The sequence below is a fragment of the Eumetopias jubatus genome, unplaced genomic scaffold, assembly GCF_037043125.1.
Source record: "Eumetopias jubatus isolate StellerSeaLion01/CBP00866 unplaced genomic scaffold, mEumJub1_p1.0 scaffold_3, whole genome shotgun sequence".
NCBI classification, from domain to species: domain Eukaryota; kingdom Metazoa; phylum Chordata; class Mammalia; order Carnivora; family Otariidae; genus Eumetopias; species Eumetopias jubatus.
This window is the reverse complement of record NW_028274809.1, coordinates 192,287,737-192,308,346: the sequence shown is the minus strand read 5'-3', so window position 1 is coordinate 192,308,346 and position 20,610 is coordinate 192,287,737. Positions and strand designations below refer to the sequence as shown.

The 20,610-nt window shown below is 48.7% G+C and overlaps 1 protein-coding gene across 1 annotated transcript in view; it reads left to right on the top strand.

The window, feature by feature from the left end:
* Positions 1-2,581: 2,581 nt before the first annotated feature.
* ANKRD10 (ankyrin repeat domain 10) overlaps positions 2,582-20,610 on the top strand; it is a 32,322-nt gene continuing 14,293 nt past the window's right edge. Inside the window, exons 1-3 of the mRNA XM_028087309.2 lie at positions 2,582-2,908; positions 6,365-6,517; positions 10,636-10,727. Of these exons, the coding sequence (XP_027943110.1) occupies positions 2,699-2,908; positions 6,365-6,517; positions 10,636-10,727 (455 nt within the window). The 5' untranslated portion in view covers positions 2,582-2,698. The remainder of the gene's footprint in view (positions 2,909-6,364; positions 6,518-10,635; positions 10,728-20,610) is intronic.

Below are 20,610 nucleotides of genomic sequence, written 5' to 3'. Positions count from 1 at the left end.
GTTCAGGGGTGCCTGGGTGGCTCAGTAGGTTAAGTGTCTGCCTTTGGCTCAGGTCATGATCCCATGATCCTGCACAAGGAGGAGCCTGCCTCTCCCTCTGCCTGCCACTCCCCCTGCTTGTGCACTCTCTCTCTCTGTCAAATAAATAAAATCTTTAAAAACAAACAAACTGTTCAGTGAGACTTGTTAAAGCATAGTAAAGCAGACCATACTCAGGGACTGCGGCCGTGGGAGCAGGAACCCCACTTTTCCTTGTAGTAGGAAGAAAGATCGGACTCAGCTCTGAGCACAGCATGGGCAACTTCTTTACCCCGGGTGGGCGACCGAGGGTGAAATGCTACTAGGACAAAACACCAGGGGCAGTGAACCAGCTAGCTCTGGCTAAACTGACCCAGCAGGATTCTTGCTGAAGGCAGGCAGGGGTGAGCTGACATCACCCAGGGGAGCCTGGGGGGTGAGGAACTTGATCAGATATCAGAGATGATCAGGTAGGGGGGATGGGAATTGTAGCTAAACCAAGTTAGCAGGAGTCTTGCTAAAATTGGACAATGCAGAGACAAACACCCAAGTCCAAAGTTTAAACCTGGCTGAAATTCGGAGGAGCCCGAGTAGAGTTCGGTCAAGGAGAGAATGTTTTGTCACATATTTATGGTTGTTTTGTAAAATAAATCGAAGAACGTGTGATGAATCTAGTCCCCCCCCCTTCCCCCAGAATCCCGAAGAAAATACATAATTGGTAATAATAATGAGTTGGGCAGAACTTGGGACCAACCAACTAGAACGCTGGCATTTGGAAGCCCTTATAATTCTCATATCCACAATTATCACGCAGGGACGCATCATCATATCTGTGTTGATCTATTTCAGCTACTTAAACATGTACACAGTCCTAGTAACTCTGAAAACCAGGAAGTCATGGCATCTATGTTTGGTGCCACTCTAACCTACTTTATTTTCCTAGGCCTTAAGGCTCTTAACGCAAAATAAATTCCAAGGGGTAAAAAAATCTAACTGGTTTGGAAACTAGGTCTGGCTATTATGCTCAGCTCTGCCCCAGGCACCGGGTTTGTCCTTGTGCAAGTGCTCAGCTTCTCTGTGTCTCAGTTTTGTCAACCGCAGCAGGCACAGTAAAGAGGAGTAGTCCCTCCCCCTCGATATTACAGATGACAAGGCATGTTCACGTCCTTTGCAAAATGGGGTGCCTCTTTCCTAGGAAGGATGGAAGTCATTATCGGGGTATACACCTTGCAGAGATAATTAGATTAAAATCAGCATGGTCTATGCAAAGAAAAATGGTTGACTTCTGGAGTGGACCAAGCTTGCCATGAGCTGACAGCATAGTTCCACCTTTCTGGTCCAAACAAGAAAGGTATTGCTTCAACTATTGAAATAGTCTTTCTTGCCTCATCTAATAGACTAGAAACCCCTTGAGAGAAGACAGAATCTGTCTCTCGTTCACATTTCCCATGCATTAGTAATTGCTCCCGGAATCGAACTTGCTGCTTTCCCTCACTTCCTGTATCTGGAGCATCTCCCCAAGCGCGGCATTCACATGTCATCAACACACTTGTATGAATAGAGGACTGTGTTGTACATGTACACCCTAAATTAACAATTTCCCTTCGTTAGGCATTAGGGGCTCAACTTCTTGTTTTGCTAGCTAATGCTACCAGGTGGTATCAATGCACCATTATTTTCCCAGACGTCTGGTTCCCTACTTAAAGTTGAATTACTGGGATTCCGAATTCTGTGAAAGAAACAAGGAAAGCAATATATACGACGAAAAAGAATATATACAAATGAAACTATATGGTAAGAAAAGTACTGTAAGGAAATAAGCCATAAGCGTTGATAGTGGCTATTCCTCGATAGTAAATTACTGGTTTTCACGTATTACTCTTATCATTAGAAAATCTGTTAAGAAAACTGTGATTCTCGGTCGCTGACCGAGGATTTTCCAGGGTCTTGCGGGCTGCTCCTGCAGCTTGCCCGACAGGCGGGCGCCTCGTGAGGACGGAGCCCGGCGGGGCCTCGGGCCTAGCCGGCAGTGTCCCCGCGGGCCGGTCGGGACACTGCGCGGCAGGGGTCTGGACCGGGCACGCGGCCGAGAGCCGACCCCACCCGCCGGCCCCGGCCCGCCTCTGCCGCTCCCGACTCCCGGAACTCCCCGGGCTCCGGCCCGCCTCCTGCCCCGGGCCCCGCCTCCTGCCCCGGGCCCCGCCTCCTGCTCCGGGCGTTCGTCGCATCCCCGCCCAGCTAGGCTCGGTCCCAGGCCCAGGCCCCGCCTCCTGCTCCAGGCGCCGGCCCCCAGGCCCCACCCCGCTAGGCCCCGCCTCTGGCCCAAGCCCCGCCCCCTGCTTCCCGCGTCAGCGCCGGCTCCCCGGCCCAGACCCCGCCCCCCGCTCCCTGCCCTCCTGCTGCTCCAGGCGCCGGCCCCAACCAAGGCCTCACCAGGGCCCGCCCCCCGGCGCTCCATGCCCCGCCTCCAGCCCCCGGCGTCCGCGGGCGCCGGCCTCCGACCGGCCCGCGGCAGGCCCCGCCCCCGCCCCGCCCCCTGTGCGCGCTCTGCTCCGCTCCGCTCTGCAGCCGGCGGGACGAGGCGGCGACGCTCGCGCTCCTTTGTGCTCAGGCGGCGGCCTCTCGGGTCCTCACCGCGCGTCCTCTCGGTCGGCTAGCCCGAGCTCTCCGGTGACGGACCATGTCGACGGCAGGAGCGGGCGCAGGCGTGGAGGCGGGCTTCTCCAGCGAGGAGCTGCTGTCGCTCCGCTTCCCGCTGCACCGCGCCTGCCGCGACGGAGACCTGGCCGCGCTCTGCTCGCTGTTGCAGCAGACGCCGCGCGCCCACCTGGCCGCCGAGGACTCCTTCTACGGCTGGACGCCCGTGCACTGGGCCGCGCACTTCGGCAAGGTGGGCGCGGGCGCTTTAAGGCGCCATCTTCCGCGGCTCTCCAGGGGTGGGCCGGGGAGGGTGGGGGCTGAGGCGCGGGGGGCGCGGGGAGTGCCGGGAGCGCGGGGCGGAAGCGGGGTCGACGGCCCTGGCGCCCCGAGCGAGGGGTCCGAGGCGCATGTGCGGCGGTGCGGGCGGCCCGGGGCCCCGCGGGGGGCGCGGGGTGTGCCGGGAGCGCGGGGCGGAAACGGGCCCTGCGGCGACGGCGCCCCGAGGGGCCCGGGGCGCATGTGCGGCGGCGCAAGTTTGAAACGGCGCCGGCTTCGCGGGCGCGCCGCCCCTAGCGGAGGCAGTGGGCGTCTGCGGCGGCCCGGGCTCCGGGGCGGAGGCGCTGCGCCTTGGGGCGGCCGCGGGCCTGCGAGGCCGGGCGCTGAGGGCGGGGGAGCTGCGGGCGGGAGAGTGGCCGGGGCTCGCGGCCGCGGCGCGGCGACTCGCCCGCGGCTGGAGTCGGGGTCGCGCTCCGGTGCAGGCTGCGTCCCGTGTGCACCACGTCTCAGGAGTGCCGGACATCTGGGACGGACAGGACGCCCGCGTCCATCTCCCGAGGATTCGGGAACGCGCTCCTCGTCGGTCTTAGTACGAGGTCCCCGCCGCACGTCACAGCCGACACTCTGGCTCCGATTTGTGGACGTTGAGCAGTGCTCTCCCTGGGAAGCCGTACGGCCGCGGCTGAGGAAAGACGGGGTCTCGCAGAGCCGGGTGCCGTGTCTTTCCAGGCACAGGTTGCTCTTGCTGCCGCTGCATTCAGCACAGTCGGAGCACGATTCAGCTCCGGTGTATCTCGGGAAGCGTGCACGCTCCAAAGAGAGGGAGAGCCCCATTCGCGGCCGTGGAGGCCGGGGGAGGGAGGCGGGGCCCCCGCGGCTGGACCCCGCTCTCCCGCCTCCGCTGGGCCTCGCCCGGGGCAGCCGTGCGCGGAGCTCCGCGTCCCTGTCCGGTGCGCCTGGCTCCGGGGCTTTTGTCCCTTAACTCGAGGGTGACTCAGAGCACGGGTCCTCACCATCTTCGGTCCCCCCGTGCTTTGGGGACAGCTGTTTTTGAAAAGGCTTCCCTGTCGATTGATCCTCCAGTTGAGCGTGACCCGGTATCGTAGGACAGCCTGGTACATTCTGTCCAGCGCTTAAAACCTCATTACGGTGTCCATTCAGGGTACTTACCAACCCAGGGTGCCTCCAGGTACCCCTCGGGATCGGAAGGAGCTGGGACGGGCTTTAACACGCTTACCGTAGTACCTCTCAGGTTGTGTACGTTCTACGAACAGTAAGAAGCAAAACCCCCCTGAATTCACTTTCTGGGAGTCTGTGAAACATACGGAGTAGGTCAGCCTTGGGCACCAGATGTAACCAGGGGCTGTTCGTTCCTTCAGTGTTGGGGCGGAAGTTAGGCCAGGAGTGGGGCTCCGAGCTCTCCGTTCAACGCCTCCCCGCCCCCGGCCAGCAGCTCCCGTTTTTTTTTTTTTTTTTTTAAAGATTTTATTTATTTATTTGAGAGACAGAGAGCACAAGAGGGAAGAGGGTCAGAGGGAGAAGCAGACTCCCCGCTGAGCAGGGAGCCCGATGCGGGACTCGATCCCGGGACTCCAGGACCATGACCTGAGCCGAAGGCCGTCGCCCAACCGACTGAGCCCCCCAGGCGCCCAGCTCCCCTGTTTTTATCTGCATGTGAGCCTGCCCTGTGCTGGGGCCTGGGCAAGAGCCAAGTTGGCATTTAACACATTATGAACTATTCCCGTCTTTCAGGCTGGTGTTCCGAGAAATGTGCCAGCTCCGCACGTTACCTGACCTTTCATGAGGCGTATTTTTCCTTGAGAACTAAACATTACTTAAAATCTCTAGTTACACTTGGCTTTTACAAGCTGTCATATGGAACAGTATCTCTCCTAGTTTCCTAAAGTGAACCCACAGGTAACAGATTTAAGTCCAGGGAGCTCTTGCTTGATCTTAATAAGTAACAGCTTTTGGCATGCCCGCTGATTTTGATCCTTGTTTCTTTTTGGGGGGGGGGCGGATTTGAAACCTGTTGGCCTTACCACTACCACTGGCACTTTCATTGTCCCCCAGTACGTTAACAACGGCGTTAACGCAAAAGTGCACCAAAGGTGTGTCTCTTTATCAGCCGTCACTCCCAGATTCTAGTTCCTGGAAGCCCGGGATGCTGTTAAATCTGTGTGTCCCAGCGTGAGAGTCCATCTCCCACAAATGTGGATTGCAGTGACCTGTCCTTCGCAAGTAAAGGCTTAAATTGCTGACAGAGGATAAGAGATGCGGGGTCACATCGGGGTGTGGCCGCCTGTTCTTCCTCCGAGCTCTGTCCTCTGGAAGAGGATCGTTGGCGCTCAGAGCTTTTCCACTAACTCGGCCCTGTGCCTCGAGGGGAAATGGGCCGAGCAGGATCTGAGGACGTGTGGGTGGAGCAGTGTAAGTCTGCGGACAACGGGCCTTGTGGGACAGCGCCTGGCTAGCGGTGGGCACTTGTGGGCTGTGTGTGGAGTGTGTCGAGCCTCCTGCAGCCAGAGGCTGGGATGATATTGGTGCCCCGCTGCAAAGTGTGGTCTTGCCACGTGCGTGGTCCTCAGCCCCCTGGGAGGCCAGAGCTTGCATGTGCCCTAGGTCTTTTCCTTCCTGGGGGGGAGGGGGCGCGTTGGAGGGGCGTGCACAGTGTGAACACTCACTCTGCACATCAGGACTGGAGGCAGGCCTCGGATGAGCTTTCCTCGAATGCGGCCTGTGTGAGGGTGCACAGGGTGCCCTCGTGCAGAGCAGAAAACGCTCTATGAAGCGTTTACTGTGGCTGCACCTCTTTTCAACAACCAGTCACTGATTTTGTTCTGTACCATGGCGTGTGAAAGTGGCAAGACCCAGCCGCGATAGAAGTCTTTGAATATCGCAGTCTTTACTGATTTTGGCTTTTTCAGTTGTAGGAAAAACAGAATGTTTAAATTTGTGTGGCGTCAATGTTTTTGACTTTGTATTCCCGTGTAACAGATTTTTTTAAAACCAGGATAAGGAAAAATACTCTTTAAGCTTTTTAATTTTTTTTTTTTAAAGATTTTATTTTATTTGACAGAGAGAGACACAGCGAGAGAGAGGGAACACAAGCAGGGGGAGAGAGGGAGAGGGAGAAGCAGGCTTCCCGCCGAGCAGGGAGCCCGATGCGGGGCTCGATCCCAGGACCCTGGGATCATGACCTGAGCCGAAGGCGGATGTTTAATGACTGAGCCACCCAGGCGCCCCTCTTTTTAAGCTTTTTTAAAATTTGTATTGTGAAGGAATGACTTCTGTTGTTCCCTTAAACAGAAAAAAATCTGGGCAACAAAAAATGCCACTTATCTACGTCATAGAATTGAAATTGTTTGTGTAACACGTAAAAGCATACGAGACTTACACGTGTGTCATCCCCCTTTGGCCGTTTTCAAAGTTGGAGTGCCTCATCCAGTTGGTGAGAGCTGGAGCCACGCTGGACGTCTCCACTACACGCTACGCACAGACCCCAGCCCACATCGCTGCTTTCGGGGGCCACCCCCAGTGCCTCATCTGGTTGATTCAAGCAGGAGCCAGCATTAACAAACCGGTAAGGGAGTGCCGATGATTAACTTGGTTTTTATTTTCTTTTTCCAGCTATAATTACATGGTGTTGGGTTTTAAATGGAGGCCTTAATTAGAGTTTGATAGGTTAACCTCGGGGCTGACTGGGATTTACCTGTATGGAGTTATTTGTGGATAATAGGCCCTTCATGGAGTGGTGCGTTCTGTTTAGAGAGCGCTTTCACCTGTTACGTGACTTACCGAGCTCCACGGCGATCCGAGGTGGTTTGCCCACGTCACAGCTGGTAACTGAAGGAGTCTGGCCTGGAGCCCAGATTTCCCGGCTCCCCTGCCCACAGCGGCCTCGGCTTCCTTGCCACACAAAGCCCTGAGACACATCCGTGTTAGCAGAAAGACAGCTGTGGCATCGTCCGCACCGCTGAGGCAGCTCTACAGCACTAGCAGGCTGGCCTCCGACTGATCGCCCATGAGGAGCCGGGGGGGGGGGGGGGGGGGCAGCCTCTCGGGGTGTTTTCACTGTTCCTTTCACTTCCTCGAAGAAAACCTCAGGGAGAGAGTTTCGATTCCTGCGGACTTGTGTGTGGGTGTAGAGGACTCGGGATAGTCTGGCCAGAGGGGTCCCGGGGCGGAGACCCTGCCCTGAGGGTGGATGCCTCTAGGGGCTTGTTCCTGGGGCTCTGTAGGGATGCCTTTATGCCTTCCCTCTTTCCTCTTTTCCCTTTTTTCTGTTTTTATTTGCTTTTTCTATTAAGAATCCTCAAGGGCCTACTATGTGTAAAACAGTTTTTATTTCCTCTCTGCTGTCTTTCCCAAGGTTCATCCCTTGCTGACAACCAGCCCCCTCCCTCACGGGCCAGTCAGCCGGCCACCCACAAGGCAGGAATCAAGGACACATGTTTGTGGTAGTGCTTTAGAACAGGGGTCAGGGCAGTGACGGTGCGTGTTGCTGTGATCCGTGTGTTCAGGGGCCACACAGCCCCCCGCCATGACTGTGCCGGGCCTGCCTGTTCTGGTGCTGCCTTCTCTGTGTCCAGATCTCCTAGCAGAACGCCCCAGGACCCAGGGGTGCCACGCTCCACCTCCCCTGTGCCGCTCCCTGGCCTGGGGCAAGTCCTTGTGCTCAGTGCCCTCATTAATGAGATATGAATAATCCACAAATGGGAGTGATTAATGACTAATATGGAACTTCGGTATAGATGCTCTGTTGCTTTTCTTCTTTTTTTTTTTTTAAGATTTTATTTATTTATTTATTTGAGAGAGCGTATGAGCGGGGGTGGGGGGGGGCAGAGGGAGAAGCAGACTCCTCCCTGAGCACCCCAGGCGCCCCTCTGGTGGTTTTCCATTCAGTTCTCACGGAGCATCTGATTTACAGAGGTCGAAAGAGATGGTCCTGTGCTGCCTTTCAGACCGTTCAAGTCTAGAAGTTCTTTTCCACATACCATTGGACAGCAGCCCAGCCTCTGCCCTGGACCAGGGGCTGCTGGGCCCCCCTCGCCGCCCCCCAAGCCCTCTCATGTCCAAGGCTGTGACCCGGCATCCCTGGGCCTCCTGGCATGGTTGCTGACAGGGTCTTGGCTGCCCCCTTGTGTGGGGAGTGGCGGCCGGCCTGCTGGGAAAGGCACCCCCTGACCTCGGAGGGCATGGCAGCTCTTGTGTTAGCTACCCCCCAGTGGACAGTTTCTCGTCCCCCACGTAAACTGTTAGAGAACCAGATCCAGGATTTCCTAAGCCCGTCTGTGTGCCTGCCGTTTTTCTGGACCTGCCGCGGCCTTTCTGCTCCTGCTCCAGTTTCCACCCACCTTCTAGTCTCGATTTTTTGGCATATTAGTTCCTAACTGTAGTCAGTTCATTGTCCTCGAGTCTAACAGAGACTGTGTTTTCGGTCTACAGACCTGGAGTGAGGGGCCATCTGGAGCCTCCGTTTACCCACAGAGTAGGAAATCCGTCTCCAGGTGATTTATTCTCAGCCGGTCTGTGGCCACGACCCACAGGCGTCGCGTTCTGCCAGGATTTACAAGTCATCTCTTTACTACTGGCCTAGAATTCTAGAATTTCGGTGACATTTGGTACCACCTCTGGTGTCTTGTAGCCAGATTAGAACTAGACTTTTCTGTATTTGCCATTCACGGTGACTTGTCAGTCTTCAGACTTGTGGCGCCCCTCCCACTTTCCCTTATTACTCAGTTTGCCCACAGTAATTCTGGAATCATACTACAAGATAGTTGATATTTTTGGAATGTAACTTGTCTGAGCTGGAGACGTGAGTAATTGAAACGGCTCCTCATCGTATGTCTGGGCTGTGTGTTCTTCAGCGTTGGTTCTCCCCTCCGGCCCGAAGCTGTTCTCCTTGGAGGACGCACATGGGAGCTGGTGTTGCTTCCTCCTCTGTCCTCTGTTACTGTCCCATCATCTTCTTGAAGTGATAGAGCAGACTTTGGCTTTTTCTCCTTGTTCCAAAGATAGCTTTAAAAACCTTTCTTTGTTTTCCCGTGGGGGGTGGTTGGGGTCGGCACCACCCCCCCAAATCTCCATGCTGTGCAAGTGTTACTCGTCTGATTACATTCTTCCTGTCTCCCCCCTTTTTGGGAGGATCGGGGTAGGTTTTTGCTTTGTTAAGAATCTGAGGGGCGCCTGGGTGGCTCAGTTGGTTAAACATCTGCCTTCAGCTCAGGTCATGATCCTGGGGTCCTGGGATCGAGCCCCGCATCGGGCTCCCTGCTCAGCGGGGAGTCTGCTTCTCACTCTGACCTCTCCCCTCTCATGCTCTCTCTCTTTCATTCTCTCTCTCAAACAAATAAATAAAATCTTAAAAAAAAAAAAAAAAAGGATCTGAGTTCACTGGATGGCTCCCTGGGTAGCCACGTGGAATTCTGTGTTTCTTCAGAAATGGGCTTATTCTGTGTAGAATTTTACATGACCTCTGAGCTCACTCTCAGTCAGTGCTCACACCCTTCTCTGCGCTACACGCTGGAGTCTTTGAGGTTACGTGCTGCTGTAGAGGCAGCAAGCACTCTTCCCTTTGGCCTGCGCCCTGAGATCTGTCTGTGAGCTCAGGTGCGCGGGGGTAGGAGCTCGGCTGTGTCCCGGTTTATGAATGAACTGTCCTCGGGGTGCCACGCACAGTGTGCTGCCGCCCCTCCCTTTGTTACAGGGAGCTCTCTGCTGCCAGGCTCGGCTTCCAGGGACGGGGAGGCGCGATGGCTCGGAACCGTGCTGCTGGGCAAGGCGGGAGGTCCTGCCTCGGGGTTTCAAACAGAAACGGCTTGCTCCTCTTGACGGCTGCATCTTTTTTTCCCTCTTATGAACCGGAGAGCCTGTGAATGGAAGCGTATTTCAGATTTTGTCCCATTCATACTCCGCAAACTAATACATCTTCTTCACTGTCCTGCCCAGCGTTGGCTCACGTTCTCGGCCTACTGCAGCGTTACTCTGAAGCGTGAATCCAGCTGCGATGCAGCCTTTTCTCAGGGTCCGTGGGTGCGGCTGGCTGTGTGTGGCCCCTACTGCAGCGTTATTCTGAAGCGTGAATCCCACTGCGATGCACCTTTCCTCGGGGTCTGTGGGTGCGGCTGGCTGTGTGTGGCCCCGGGTCCTCTTCCTCACCCTTCCGGGCCTTTTTATCTCTACCCCCTGTGTCTGCAGTGACTCGTAATTGGGATTCGAGGTACAGGGGGCACGGGCCATGTCTCAGCTCAGGCCCGCCCTGTGCTGGATGTGGGCACTCTTGGGTAGACCAGACGCTGGACGGTGTGTGCTGTACCTTGGACTTGGTTCCTTTTTTCTTTTTAACCCGTTACAGGGTAATTGTTCTGGGTTTTATATACAGTGCATTTGTGCTGCGATCCAGCATAAAATGATTTCCCGACGTCCATGTGAAGTGTGTGTGCTGTCCCTGCCGGAGAGGCCCCATGACTCTTTGCTCTTGACCCAGGAATTCAGGAGAACGTGCCCCTTCCATGGCCGACTTCTATTTTCCCTCCCGCGTCTCTGGCCACGGTTCTGTGTGTTCTCTGTCAACCCTGACTCACCGTGTTGTTTGGTCTCCAGGACGAACGAGGTGCACGGTCTGTGTCCATTATGTTACTTGAAAATGTCCGAGTCCTGTTGGATCTGATATGTTGTGTGTGTCTTCTGTTGTTTCAGGACTGTGAGGGCGAGACCCCCATTCACAAGGCGGCTCGCTCTGGGAGCCTGGACTGCGTCAGTGCCCTGGTGGCCAACGGGGCCCACATCGAGTAAGTGCCTTCACTTATCCGTCCTGCCGAGATGCAGTCAGGGCACTGTGCTTACAGACAGCATGCACTAAGAACGAGCAGCAGTCCTCAAGTGGTGTCTCCGTTAGCAGAGCTCTGCTCAGTCCATCAGTTGGCGATAGTGGGCAGGGCTCTGGTGGGGGTTGACGGCCAGCGGAGAGAGCTGCTGTGGGCTCGTTGCCGTGACGGCATGTGAGGATGGAAAGAGCAGTGAGCTAATTACGTTTGGAACCTGGCATTTTTGACTTGGCCACTAACTAGTTGTGTCACCACGGGCAAGTCGTCAAACTTACTTTGCCAGTGTTAATTTTGAAATGAGGCCCTTGGATTGGATTAGAACATCTTTTCAGGCCTCTCTGGCCCCCACATCCTGACAGCTAGCTTTTCTAAGTTGTAATTTTCTCATCTTTTAGCAGATGCGAGAACATTATGTTTTAAAGCATATTCTGACTTTTAATGATTTATAACTTGTAAAATGGAACCATATACATTAAAGACTTAGACTCCCTCTGAGCTCTTGATACCGGTGACATTATTGTAATCTTGTTTTAGTCCAGTTTACATGAGCTAGTTTATTCGTGGCTTGATAGAACAGTATTAATATTTAAGTGTATTAATTTAAAGATGTGGTCTTATATGCAAAAGTCATTAGCTAGCCATGGCATTAAACATTTATTTTAGGTATTAAATTCATTTGTATTAACTTTTTCTGAAAGATTTATATTGTAAAAATTTTTCTTCTGCAGTTCACAGCATTAACAAAATGGATGCGGTTTTCACCCCTAAATGTTGAGTGTAAGCTATAGAGCTGTAATAACCAAAATAACTATAATGTTAGCTTTTTTGTTCTGAGTGTCTTGAATATTTCATAAAAATTAATTAGAAACCACTTTGTTCTAATTGGAAATGTGAAAATCTAGACTTTGGGAGATATAAACCCACAAAACTAACCTAGTTTAACCCTTTGGTTTCCACTTCATTGTTTTGACTCTGTGTTATAATAAATTTATTGAAAATAGATCCTGGATAGCAAAACCATATAGATTAATTAACGCAAGGCCTAATACCAGGGGCTGTCATTTGGCTCCTAGGATCTTAGCTTCTGTTTCATTTAATTATTATGTCGTTAAAATAAGTCATTAGTTTGGGCTTGGATCTTTTCCATAGAAATTTATTATTGTAAATATGCCCTGTATTAACTATTACATTGCAGGGTACCTTGTGACTTCATATAGATATGACTTCAGGTAATGTAAAAATAATGGATAATATGAATATATATTATACAATTTGAGATGATTCTCAATGGATTGCTTCACAGTGAAGTTATATGTGCATTTTTTTAGCTGTTTAGATGAAAAACTCAAATCTTTATTTTAATAACAGAAGCTTTGATTATGAAATACAGAGTCATATAAAATCAATGATTACATTGCTTGTCATTTATTGAAATAATAATTAGAAGTTGACCTTTTTAATGACTTATTTTTCTAAACAATAGTCTAATTGACCCTGAACATTTTATTACTAAGATGTTAGTTCTCTTCGTTTCAATGAATAGCTTAATTCTTTGAGCCAATAAATATTTATCTCTATATCCTTTTTTTAATAGGTGTCTTTCTTAAATGAGAATCTTTTGTTTACAATTCTGTCCTTGGTTACAGGACCCTCGAGTGTCTCTTTCCCACCAAGTGTGACTGAGCCTGGCCTCGAGTGCCAGGCTGTTTTTCCTTCTCAGTATAAGAGCCACTCCCTCGAGACCCTGCATTATGGTGATTTCCCTTGCCTGAACCTTGAGATGTTTTTTAGAAGAAGTATTTAGCCCGAGCCACCTAGCCAAAAGCGATTCTTAAAATTCTAAGTCTTTGGCCTGGAGACAGAGCACAAAGAATCAATTGTATTATGTGGTTATTTAGTTTTAACATCTGGAGAAATTGCCAGTTTTGCTGGGAAGCTGATTTGTAAATTGCTTTTTGATGTCTGTTCTGCACATTTTTATAGTTTAACACTTTTAGCCTACCAACAGATGATAGTTTGAGTCCCCCAAATTATGGTACTTAGATCTGTTTTACTTGTACTGCTCACATGGTAAAGAGTAGTCCTAGCAAGTAAAATGCCTTTTTGTTCTGTTTTGTTTTTTAAGAGGATCGAGGGGCACAGTATTAATTTACTTACCTAAGGTGATTTGTGTTTTTTCTAGTTCACAGTGGGCCAGATTATTAATTCTTCATATTACATGCTATAATATGAACCTTTTCCTTTTCCTGTGAAGAGATTGAAAGCTGTCTCATATCAGTATTTTGTCACACTTGGTGGTGATTATTAATTTTGTTATTAATTCCTACTTTTTTTTTTTTTTTTTTTTTTTTTTATGTATCAGCTGCATAAAGTGGCCAAAATCTTAAGTTGCTGCTTTTTTGGTCACTGGGTAGATAATGATGAGGGCAAGCGTACCCCGCGTCTGTGGCTAGAGTGGTTTGTTGTGTAACTCACTTGCCAATATAGGCCGCGTCTGTACGATAACGCATGTCAGCCGCTGGGCACCGTGTATAACATTTTCTAGCACCACACGTGAGTATGTTGATGGAGTTTTTTTTTTTTCTTCTTCTTATTTTACATCTTGAGTTTTGGTGCCAAGTTTTCTTTTTCTCATGAGGTTTTGTTTCTGGCTTATATGATGGTCATTATCATTTGCCATTGTTTACATCCAAAAGTAAAAATACGTAGGATTAAGTGGTAACTCTGTGACCAGGTTCAATGTTTGCATACTTTAAATCTCCTGAACTGAACCTCTGCAGACTCTTCTCGTTCCCATTTTTCTCCAGTGCGTCAGGTATGGACTTCTCAAAAGTGAGGTTGTCCCCATCCTTCATCTGCTTGTGTGACGGTTCCGTCTGTCACTGCAGCCGTACTGATTGCTGCCCTCTCTGAGGGGTTTGCATCGGAGGTGGGGCACAGATGAGCCTGCAAACTGCCGTTGCCTTTTTTTCTTTTTGATCAAATAAGTAGCAATGTAAGATGAAGTCTTCCTGTGATTTTGGAGAAAGCAAGAAAACTTGCTGACTATCTGCTGATAGTTAAGACCTTTTAACTACTGACATTGTAAACTGCAGATTTCAAGCTTTGGATTATCTTTACTTTCAGTATTTGGGCACCAATTAATTTGGGTTACTTTGTTTTCTTGAGAGGTAAGGTAAACGTTTCCGTATCAACCAGATATTGAAATAGCCTTTTTTATGCCTCTGAGTAGAAATACAGGGACTCAGTGGGATTTAGAGTGAAACTACAGTTGCTGGGACTTCAGGCAGATTTGCTGGCCCATTTCATGCCCTGCCACACGGGTGCTAGTGTTAATGAGGTCATGGCGGAGTCTCATAGCTTCCGATAGGAGAGCGTTTCTACGGAAGCCACTGATTCCGTGGCAGCCAGATCTTCAAAGGGGCTGTGTATATTCCAACTGAACTCTTCTGATCCCAGGAGGAACTTAACTGTGGTCATCAGGTAACTGGAGAAGCATCAATAAATAGCCTTATGTAAGCAAGTTCAGTGACTCACTCTAAAAAAATCCTTCTGCCTAATTTAGAAAACAGGCACAGTTGGCTATAGTCACAAAAGTCTAAAATGTGATCTTAATAGATTTTGTTTTAATTTTGCAAAAGCATCTACACTACTGAACTTTGAGACATTCTTAATTGAAATTGAGTTGATTTAGTTTGGTTCGTCACTGGTGGTCACATTTATGACCCAGCCTTGTGCACTTACCCAGAGAGCCCTCTCTGGAAGCAGAATTCCCTTGAGGGCACATACGTGCCATGAGGATATGTCATATTGCTGTTGGGAGTCTGTTCGCAACTCCTGCCCAAGGCAAAATCTAGCCCACACTTACTCTGGTAACCGTTCATTCATTCATGTTTGAAATTTGTGGTTTCTTTCCATTGGTTCACATATTTGCCCCTAAGAATAATAGTCTGTGAAATTTGTAGAATTGTAACTCTGAACTCGTTTCTGATCTTGGACCCTCTGCGTTCCCACCTAGTCTTGCCTCCCGTACCTCAGTGTCGCTCCGGCGCACTTGTCCGATCTTGCTGGTGGCTGGCTCTTTTCCCGTTGTATCGAAGAGCTGCCGGCCTGGTGGGCGAGATACTTCCGGAGATAGTGCTGCATGCCGACAGGAGCAGAGGCGGACAGCCAGTCCCCTAAAGCTGTGGACACACTTAGTTTAGAGTTTTGATTAGTTTCGTAACACCTTGAATAGCATAGAGTTGGATAATTGTTTAATCACCGCTTTTCTAAATAGTGCTTTCACATAGCCAATGATTTCCAAATCCAAATATCTTTTTCCTCTGCTAAATTATAGTGGGAGCACATGAAGCCTTTTATCAGCCTCTCTGAATGACACTCTTCTGTTTAGTGTATGCAAACATGATTGGGGTTCGGTTGCAATGTAAAACTACCCACAGTGAAGTTGACCTTAAAATGAAAACTTGGCACCAAATTTATTCAGGTAAATACTTTAAAAAATAGTTTCTTCCTCTTGTTATCTGAAGACTGTATTTAAGAAAGTCTTCATAATTTAAGTTTGGATACCAAAGGGTTAAAAAATACACGTGTTTTTCTTTTACTGAAGAAATCTTAGATGTTTGCTAATGTTGTCTGTACAAATGGACATTTAGTGATGTTTTTTTTAATCTTTTTTTTTTTTAACGATTCCATGTATTTGCTTATTTCCATCTAGGAATAGTTACTAATGTATTTGAGATACAGCATACCAAATTTTAAAGTAACCAGAATCGTGAGTGAATGGTTTTTAGTCCATACTGTTAAACTTTTGTTGAAGTATTGACATATTTAAATTGGCTTCATGCTGAAAGTGGCTGCAGGTGGTTGGAAGGCAGCGTCGCGGAGCCGGCCCCCGGTCCAGGCGGTCACGTGATGGTGGCTCGCGCTCACTAACCGTGCCTCTGCACCCATGTGTGTCTATGTATTTTTAATCCAGATGTTGCCTGCGAATATGTGATCCCTTATTATTTCAGTGTCCTGTGTCATGAACCATTGCCCGTTTTAAATCACAGAGAAGATTCTGAATCTGTAAAACCTACACGTGTCAATGTCTTACAGCTACGTAATTCGAATTGACTTGATTTTTTCAAGTAATCCTAGAAAGGGGGAGCATTCCATATAGAAACTGCTGAGAACTGCCACAGGTGCCTCTCCGAACCTTACGGTTGTGGCATTGAATGCTCAGTATGGCTTCCTTTCTCCACACGAGGCATACTGTTGAGGTATTTGTTGCGGTGATTGGTTTTAATGCTAATCTAGGAATTCAGATATAGATTCTTTAGATTTGCATGCTTTGCTTACCCTAATTTATGATATCTACCTTTTATTTGTAACTAACAATAGTTAAGTTGAGATCAGAATTTTAACAGAAATATTATTTATATAAAAATTGTGGTTATCTTTTTATTGTCACATGGCATTAACAAAAAGAGAGCATCCTGAAGGAGATGTGACAACTCAGATGCTAAACATTATATTTCAGTGATTTCCTGATCCGTGGTTTTTCAAATGAAAGAAAAAACTGTTCCTACTAGAACGGCTTCTCGTCTATTCCAGGGGCGTGACACTGTAAGTGGAAAATAGATGGAGGACTAGCTGGCCACACAAGTGCTTTGGGGAGGGGTCCCTCGGTACAAGACACTTCAGTATTCTGTTCAGAACTTCACTGCAGAAAACACAGTATCCCAGCGTTTACACGTTAGCTTTAGTAAAGCTTAAAAAAATAACAGTTTCTTTGCCAGTTATTCAGCGGAAGAAATAATTCACAGTGACGGTTATTCGCTGTCTTCCGTTTTTCCATATTGCACTTTGGAGAGAATCCTAGGCCCCCGAGACAACATGGGCGGCCTGCTCCGAGATCACTTTCACCGCCTCGGGGTCACAGGCGCTAGAACCCGCAGGTGCCGGCGCTGGCAGCAGAGTAACCGCCCCCCCCCCCAAATCTGATCGTGTCAACTTTTTTTTTTAAGACGGTTGACTTTGAAAGTTCAACAAACTAGACCCAATTTGAACATCAAGTTGATGGATGTCTAATTTTTAAAATCTCTGCCCAGTTTCAAAGATTTTTCAGCTGGATATCAGAGCGGGTGAATGGAGAGCTTTTAGAAACGACCTCACAGCGCGTCCACGAGGTTCTCGTCTTCCGAAATGGACAGAGGTGAATTTCACACATAGTCTGCGTTCACCCAGGTGTATCACACTGAAGATGCTAAATTCAAGAGTATACATTTTTTTAATAGATTGGGCTAAAAATAACGTGTATGCTGCCATTATCCCAGTTTTCATGTAAAATACAGGTTTTGAGAGTATTTTTGAATAATTTCTTCTAGATACTTTAGAACTTTCCCTTTGGACTAGTGTGTGTAGACTGCAGTTGAGATTGACATTTGTCCCAGCACCGTACCTGAGCTCAGCGATGAGTGCGGTGCCACCACGCCCCGCACGCCCTAAGTGAGCGTCTGCAGACTGAAGGGTGAAGGCTCGGCTCTTTAAAAAGTACTGTGGCTCAGGTCATGAGATCGAGCTCCGGGCCCCACAAGGGCTCCACACTCAGTGGGGGGGGGGGGGGGTCTGCTTGGGATTCTCTCTCTCCTGCCCCTCCCCCTGCTCACGCACACTCTCTGTCTTTCTCTCTCTAAAATAAAGTAAAAAGTACTGTTCCACACCCAGTGCGGCATAGGGATGGGGAGCCGTCCTGCCCCCTTCCAGTTTACAGTCACAGCCCCTGACTATCAGGAAGCTAGGGGAGGGAACTTAGTTTTAGTTTCTATCTCAATTTGGAACACAAAAGTTTAAAGATTTAATAAATTGATGGTACATTTTCAACAGGATCACTATTTCAGTTCTTACAACATCAAAATTGAAACATGCTCAAATGAGTCAGAAAAAGGATTGATTAAAAGACCTGAGCCTCTTTGGTTAAAGGTTCAGGTTTTGAGAACAATTCCATTTAATGATTCTTTATTCTAGCCCTTGACGTGGAAACCCACGTGATTTTCAGCCTCTATAGCACGTTTGAAAGTCCCCTCTGCTTATTGAACAGAGGGGGCTCTGTGAAAGTGAAAAAGTGGCTTGAGGGATTTAGACTTGTAAAGGCCATTTTCACCTCCCTCATTGTAAGTACATTGCCTGATTGTAGGACACCAGAACTTTTAACAGAAAACACCCCAGTGGAACAGGGATGACCGTCTTGTTCCTTTCCACGTGCTCTCGGGGCTTGGAGTTCCCTCTAGATCTTTTTCTTGGTACTTAACATTCTGTGATTTAACTGACTTGGCAGCTTTTCAAAAGTTGGTTGTTTGAATTGAGCAGTACCTAAAATTTCTGGAAAGACAGCTTTGAGGAACCCATGGACAGATACGTTTTACAAAACTAGAGGACTAGTTAGCAGTATCATCTGCTGGTTACATGTTACTCAGCAGATCTTGTCTGCTGCTGGTTTTTGTATGGCCTATAACCTAAGAATGATTTGTACATTTGTAAATGGTTGAACAAAAATCAAAAGAAGAATGATTATTTTATGACAAGTTAAAATTACATGAAATTCTCATTTTAACGTCCATGAGTGAAATTTCACTAGAACCTTGCCATGCTGTATGGTTTACATATCATCCATGGCCGCTTTCAGGCCGAGAGGACAGACCTGAGTCGTGAGCGGGAGTGTGGCCTGGAGAGCCTGCAGTCCGTAGCGTCTAGCCCTCCGTAGAGAGAGCGCCGGCCCCGGGATCAGTGCGCCCCAGCTCTCCTGTCCGTGCGCTCTGCAGTAGGGCAGCCAGCCACTTGGCCGTGTTTCAGTGTAAGCAGAGCAGAGTTAGGGAGTCGGACGTTTGTCAGGGTAGACGATGGAGGGGTGAAGGTACGTGAGTGGGGTTCCTGTTGGCGTGTGAGTGAATCAGGTATTCAGAGATCCTTCGGCTTGAGAGGAGTATAAACTATGTTGTGTACATTCAGTGCTTAGTGACAAGAGAAGGAATATACAGTTGACCCTTGAACAATGGGGGCCTGAACTGTGCATGTCCATTCATAGGTGGGTTTGTTGTTTTTTTTTATAAATACATACATACTGTAAGTGTATTTTCCTTATGATTTCCTTAACACTTTTTTTCTCCCTCTGGCTTACTTTATGGTAAGAATACAGTATATAATACACGTACAAAATACGTGTTAATCAGCTCTGTGTTATCAGTAAAGCTTCTTCTGGACAACAGTAGGCTCTCAGTGGTAAAGTTTTGGGGAGTCAGAAGTTACATGTGGGTTTACGACTGCACAAGGGTTGGTATCCCCAGCCCCTCCTTGTTCAAGGGTCTGCTCGTGTCAAAATCTGTAGCTTACTGGAAGCAGAGAGAGAAGATAGCATGTGTCCCCATTACTGATAATCTTGTAGGGACGGTGCCAAAGTTATTAGCTCTCAGTTAATTCTTCCACAGTCATCTTATGTCCCAGATTTTGCCCCTACATCTTCTAGAGTGATCTCCCTTTTGGATCCCTTTTGGATCTCTCTTTTAGATCCCTCTGACTTCTCGTCCTGCAAAGGTATGTGTGGAACCAGCATCCGTTCAGTCTGAGCTGTGACTGATCCTTCTTCCCTGTTTGGTCCGCACGTGGGGAGCATGTAGCATGAGTTGGCCACAGTTCTTCTGTTTAGTTTTGAAGATAATAAGGTGCGAGTGTTGAACTGCGTTGTTATGGGGAGACCTTGCCTTCTGGTCTCAGGTCTCAGCACGCACCCCCACTCAAGCGTCTCCAGAATCTCCAGATGTCGGCCCCGATTTGTTGCTTTTCTCTAACGCTGTATTTCCTTGGGAAAACAGTAAACTTGCTGTTCTAACCTAAATCTAGTCTGATGTTCTGTTTCTGAATGGAAAGTGAAGGCACTGAGCATGTTTCGGAAATTCTTCTCTTTCGTGACTTGAGAATGTTGGCTGCTCCGTAAGCTTCTCTGTTTTTCTCAGTGAAGTTGATGATGGTAAATGCCATCTAAAAATGTGTGTGCTGTTCTTCATCATTCTCTGATCTAAAGAGTCCTCTTTACCATCAGCTTAGTTCTGTGTTCTCTGATTTTGGAGAGCAGCTCCATATTTCTGTATAGAAGTGATCATTTTATAAACTTTGCATATGTTCTAGGTCTTCATTTTTCCAAATTTTGAAGAATTAGATGTGTTTTTTTTTTCCATGTGGCTACCTATTACTCTGTTCACATTATTTTTTTTTAAAGTTTTTTATTTATTTATTTGACAGAGACAGCGAGAGAGGGAACACAAGCAGGGGGAGTGGGAGAGGGAGAAGCAGGCTCCTGGCCGAGCAGGGAGCCTGATGTGGGGCTCGATCCCAGGAATCTGGGATCATGACCCGAGCTGAAGGCAGACACCCAGTGACTGAGCCACCCAGGTGCCCCCTCTGTTCACATTCTTGATAGAGTAGACCTTTCTGGATGACGGCACTTGGGGCAGTCCCTGAAAATTAAAAAACACCCAGTTAAACACTTACTTTACTGTTGTCATATCAGTAGTAGATTTCAGAAACTAAGTATATGATCATTTTATATACATGTAATTAAGGTAGTTCACGCTGCCCAAACGTTGGCATTTCCTTTCCATTTAATTCATACCCAACTGTAGAAGAATACTCATCAGAATTCATAGCCATGAAATTGAAATGGCAGGTTGAGTCCTCATTAGTTCTGCACACAGCTGCCTTATGTTCTTAAGAAACTTGTGGGTTTCTGGGATTCTCAGGTTTTGTCTGTTTTGTATCTAACCCAACTGAGTTTGGGCTTTCAGCTTTCTTCGAAACATAAGATGCATTT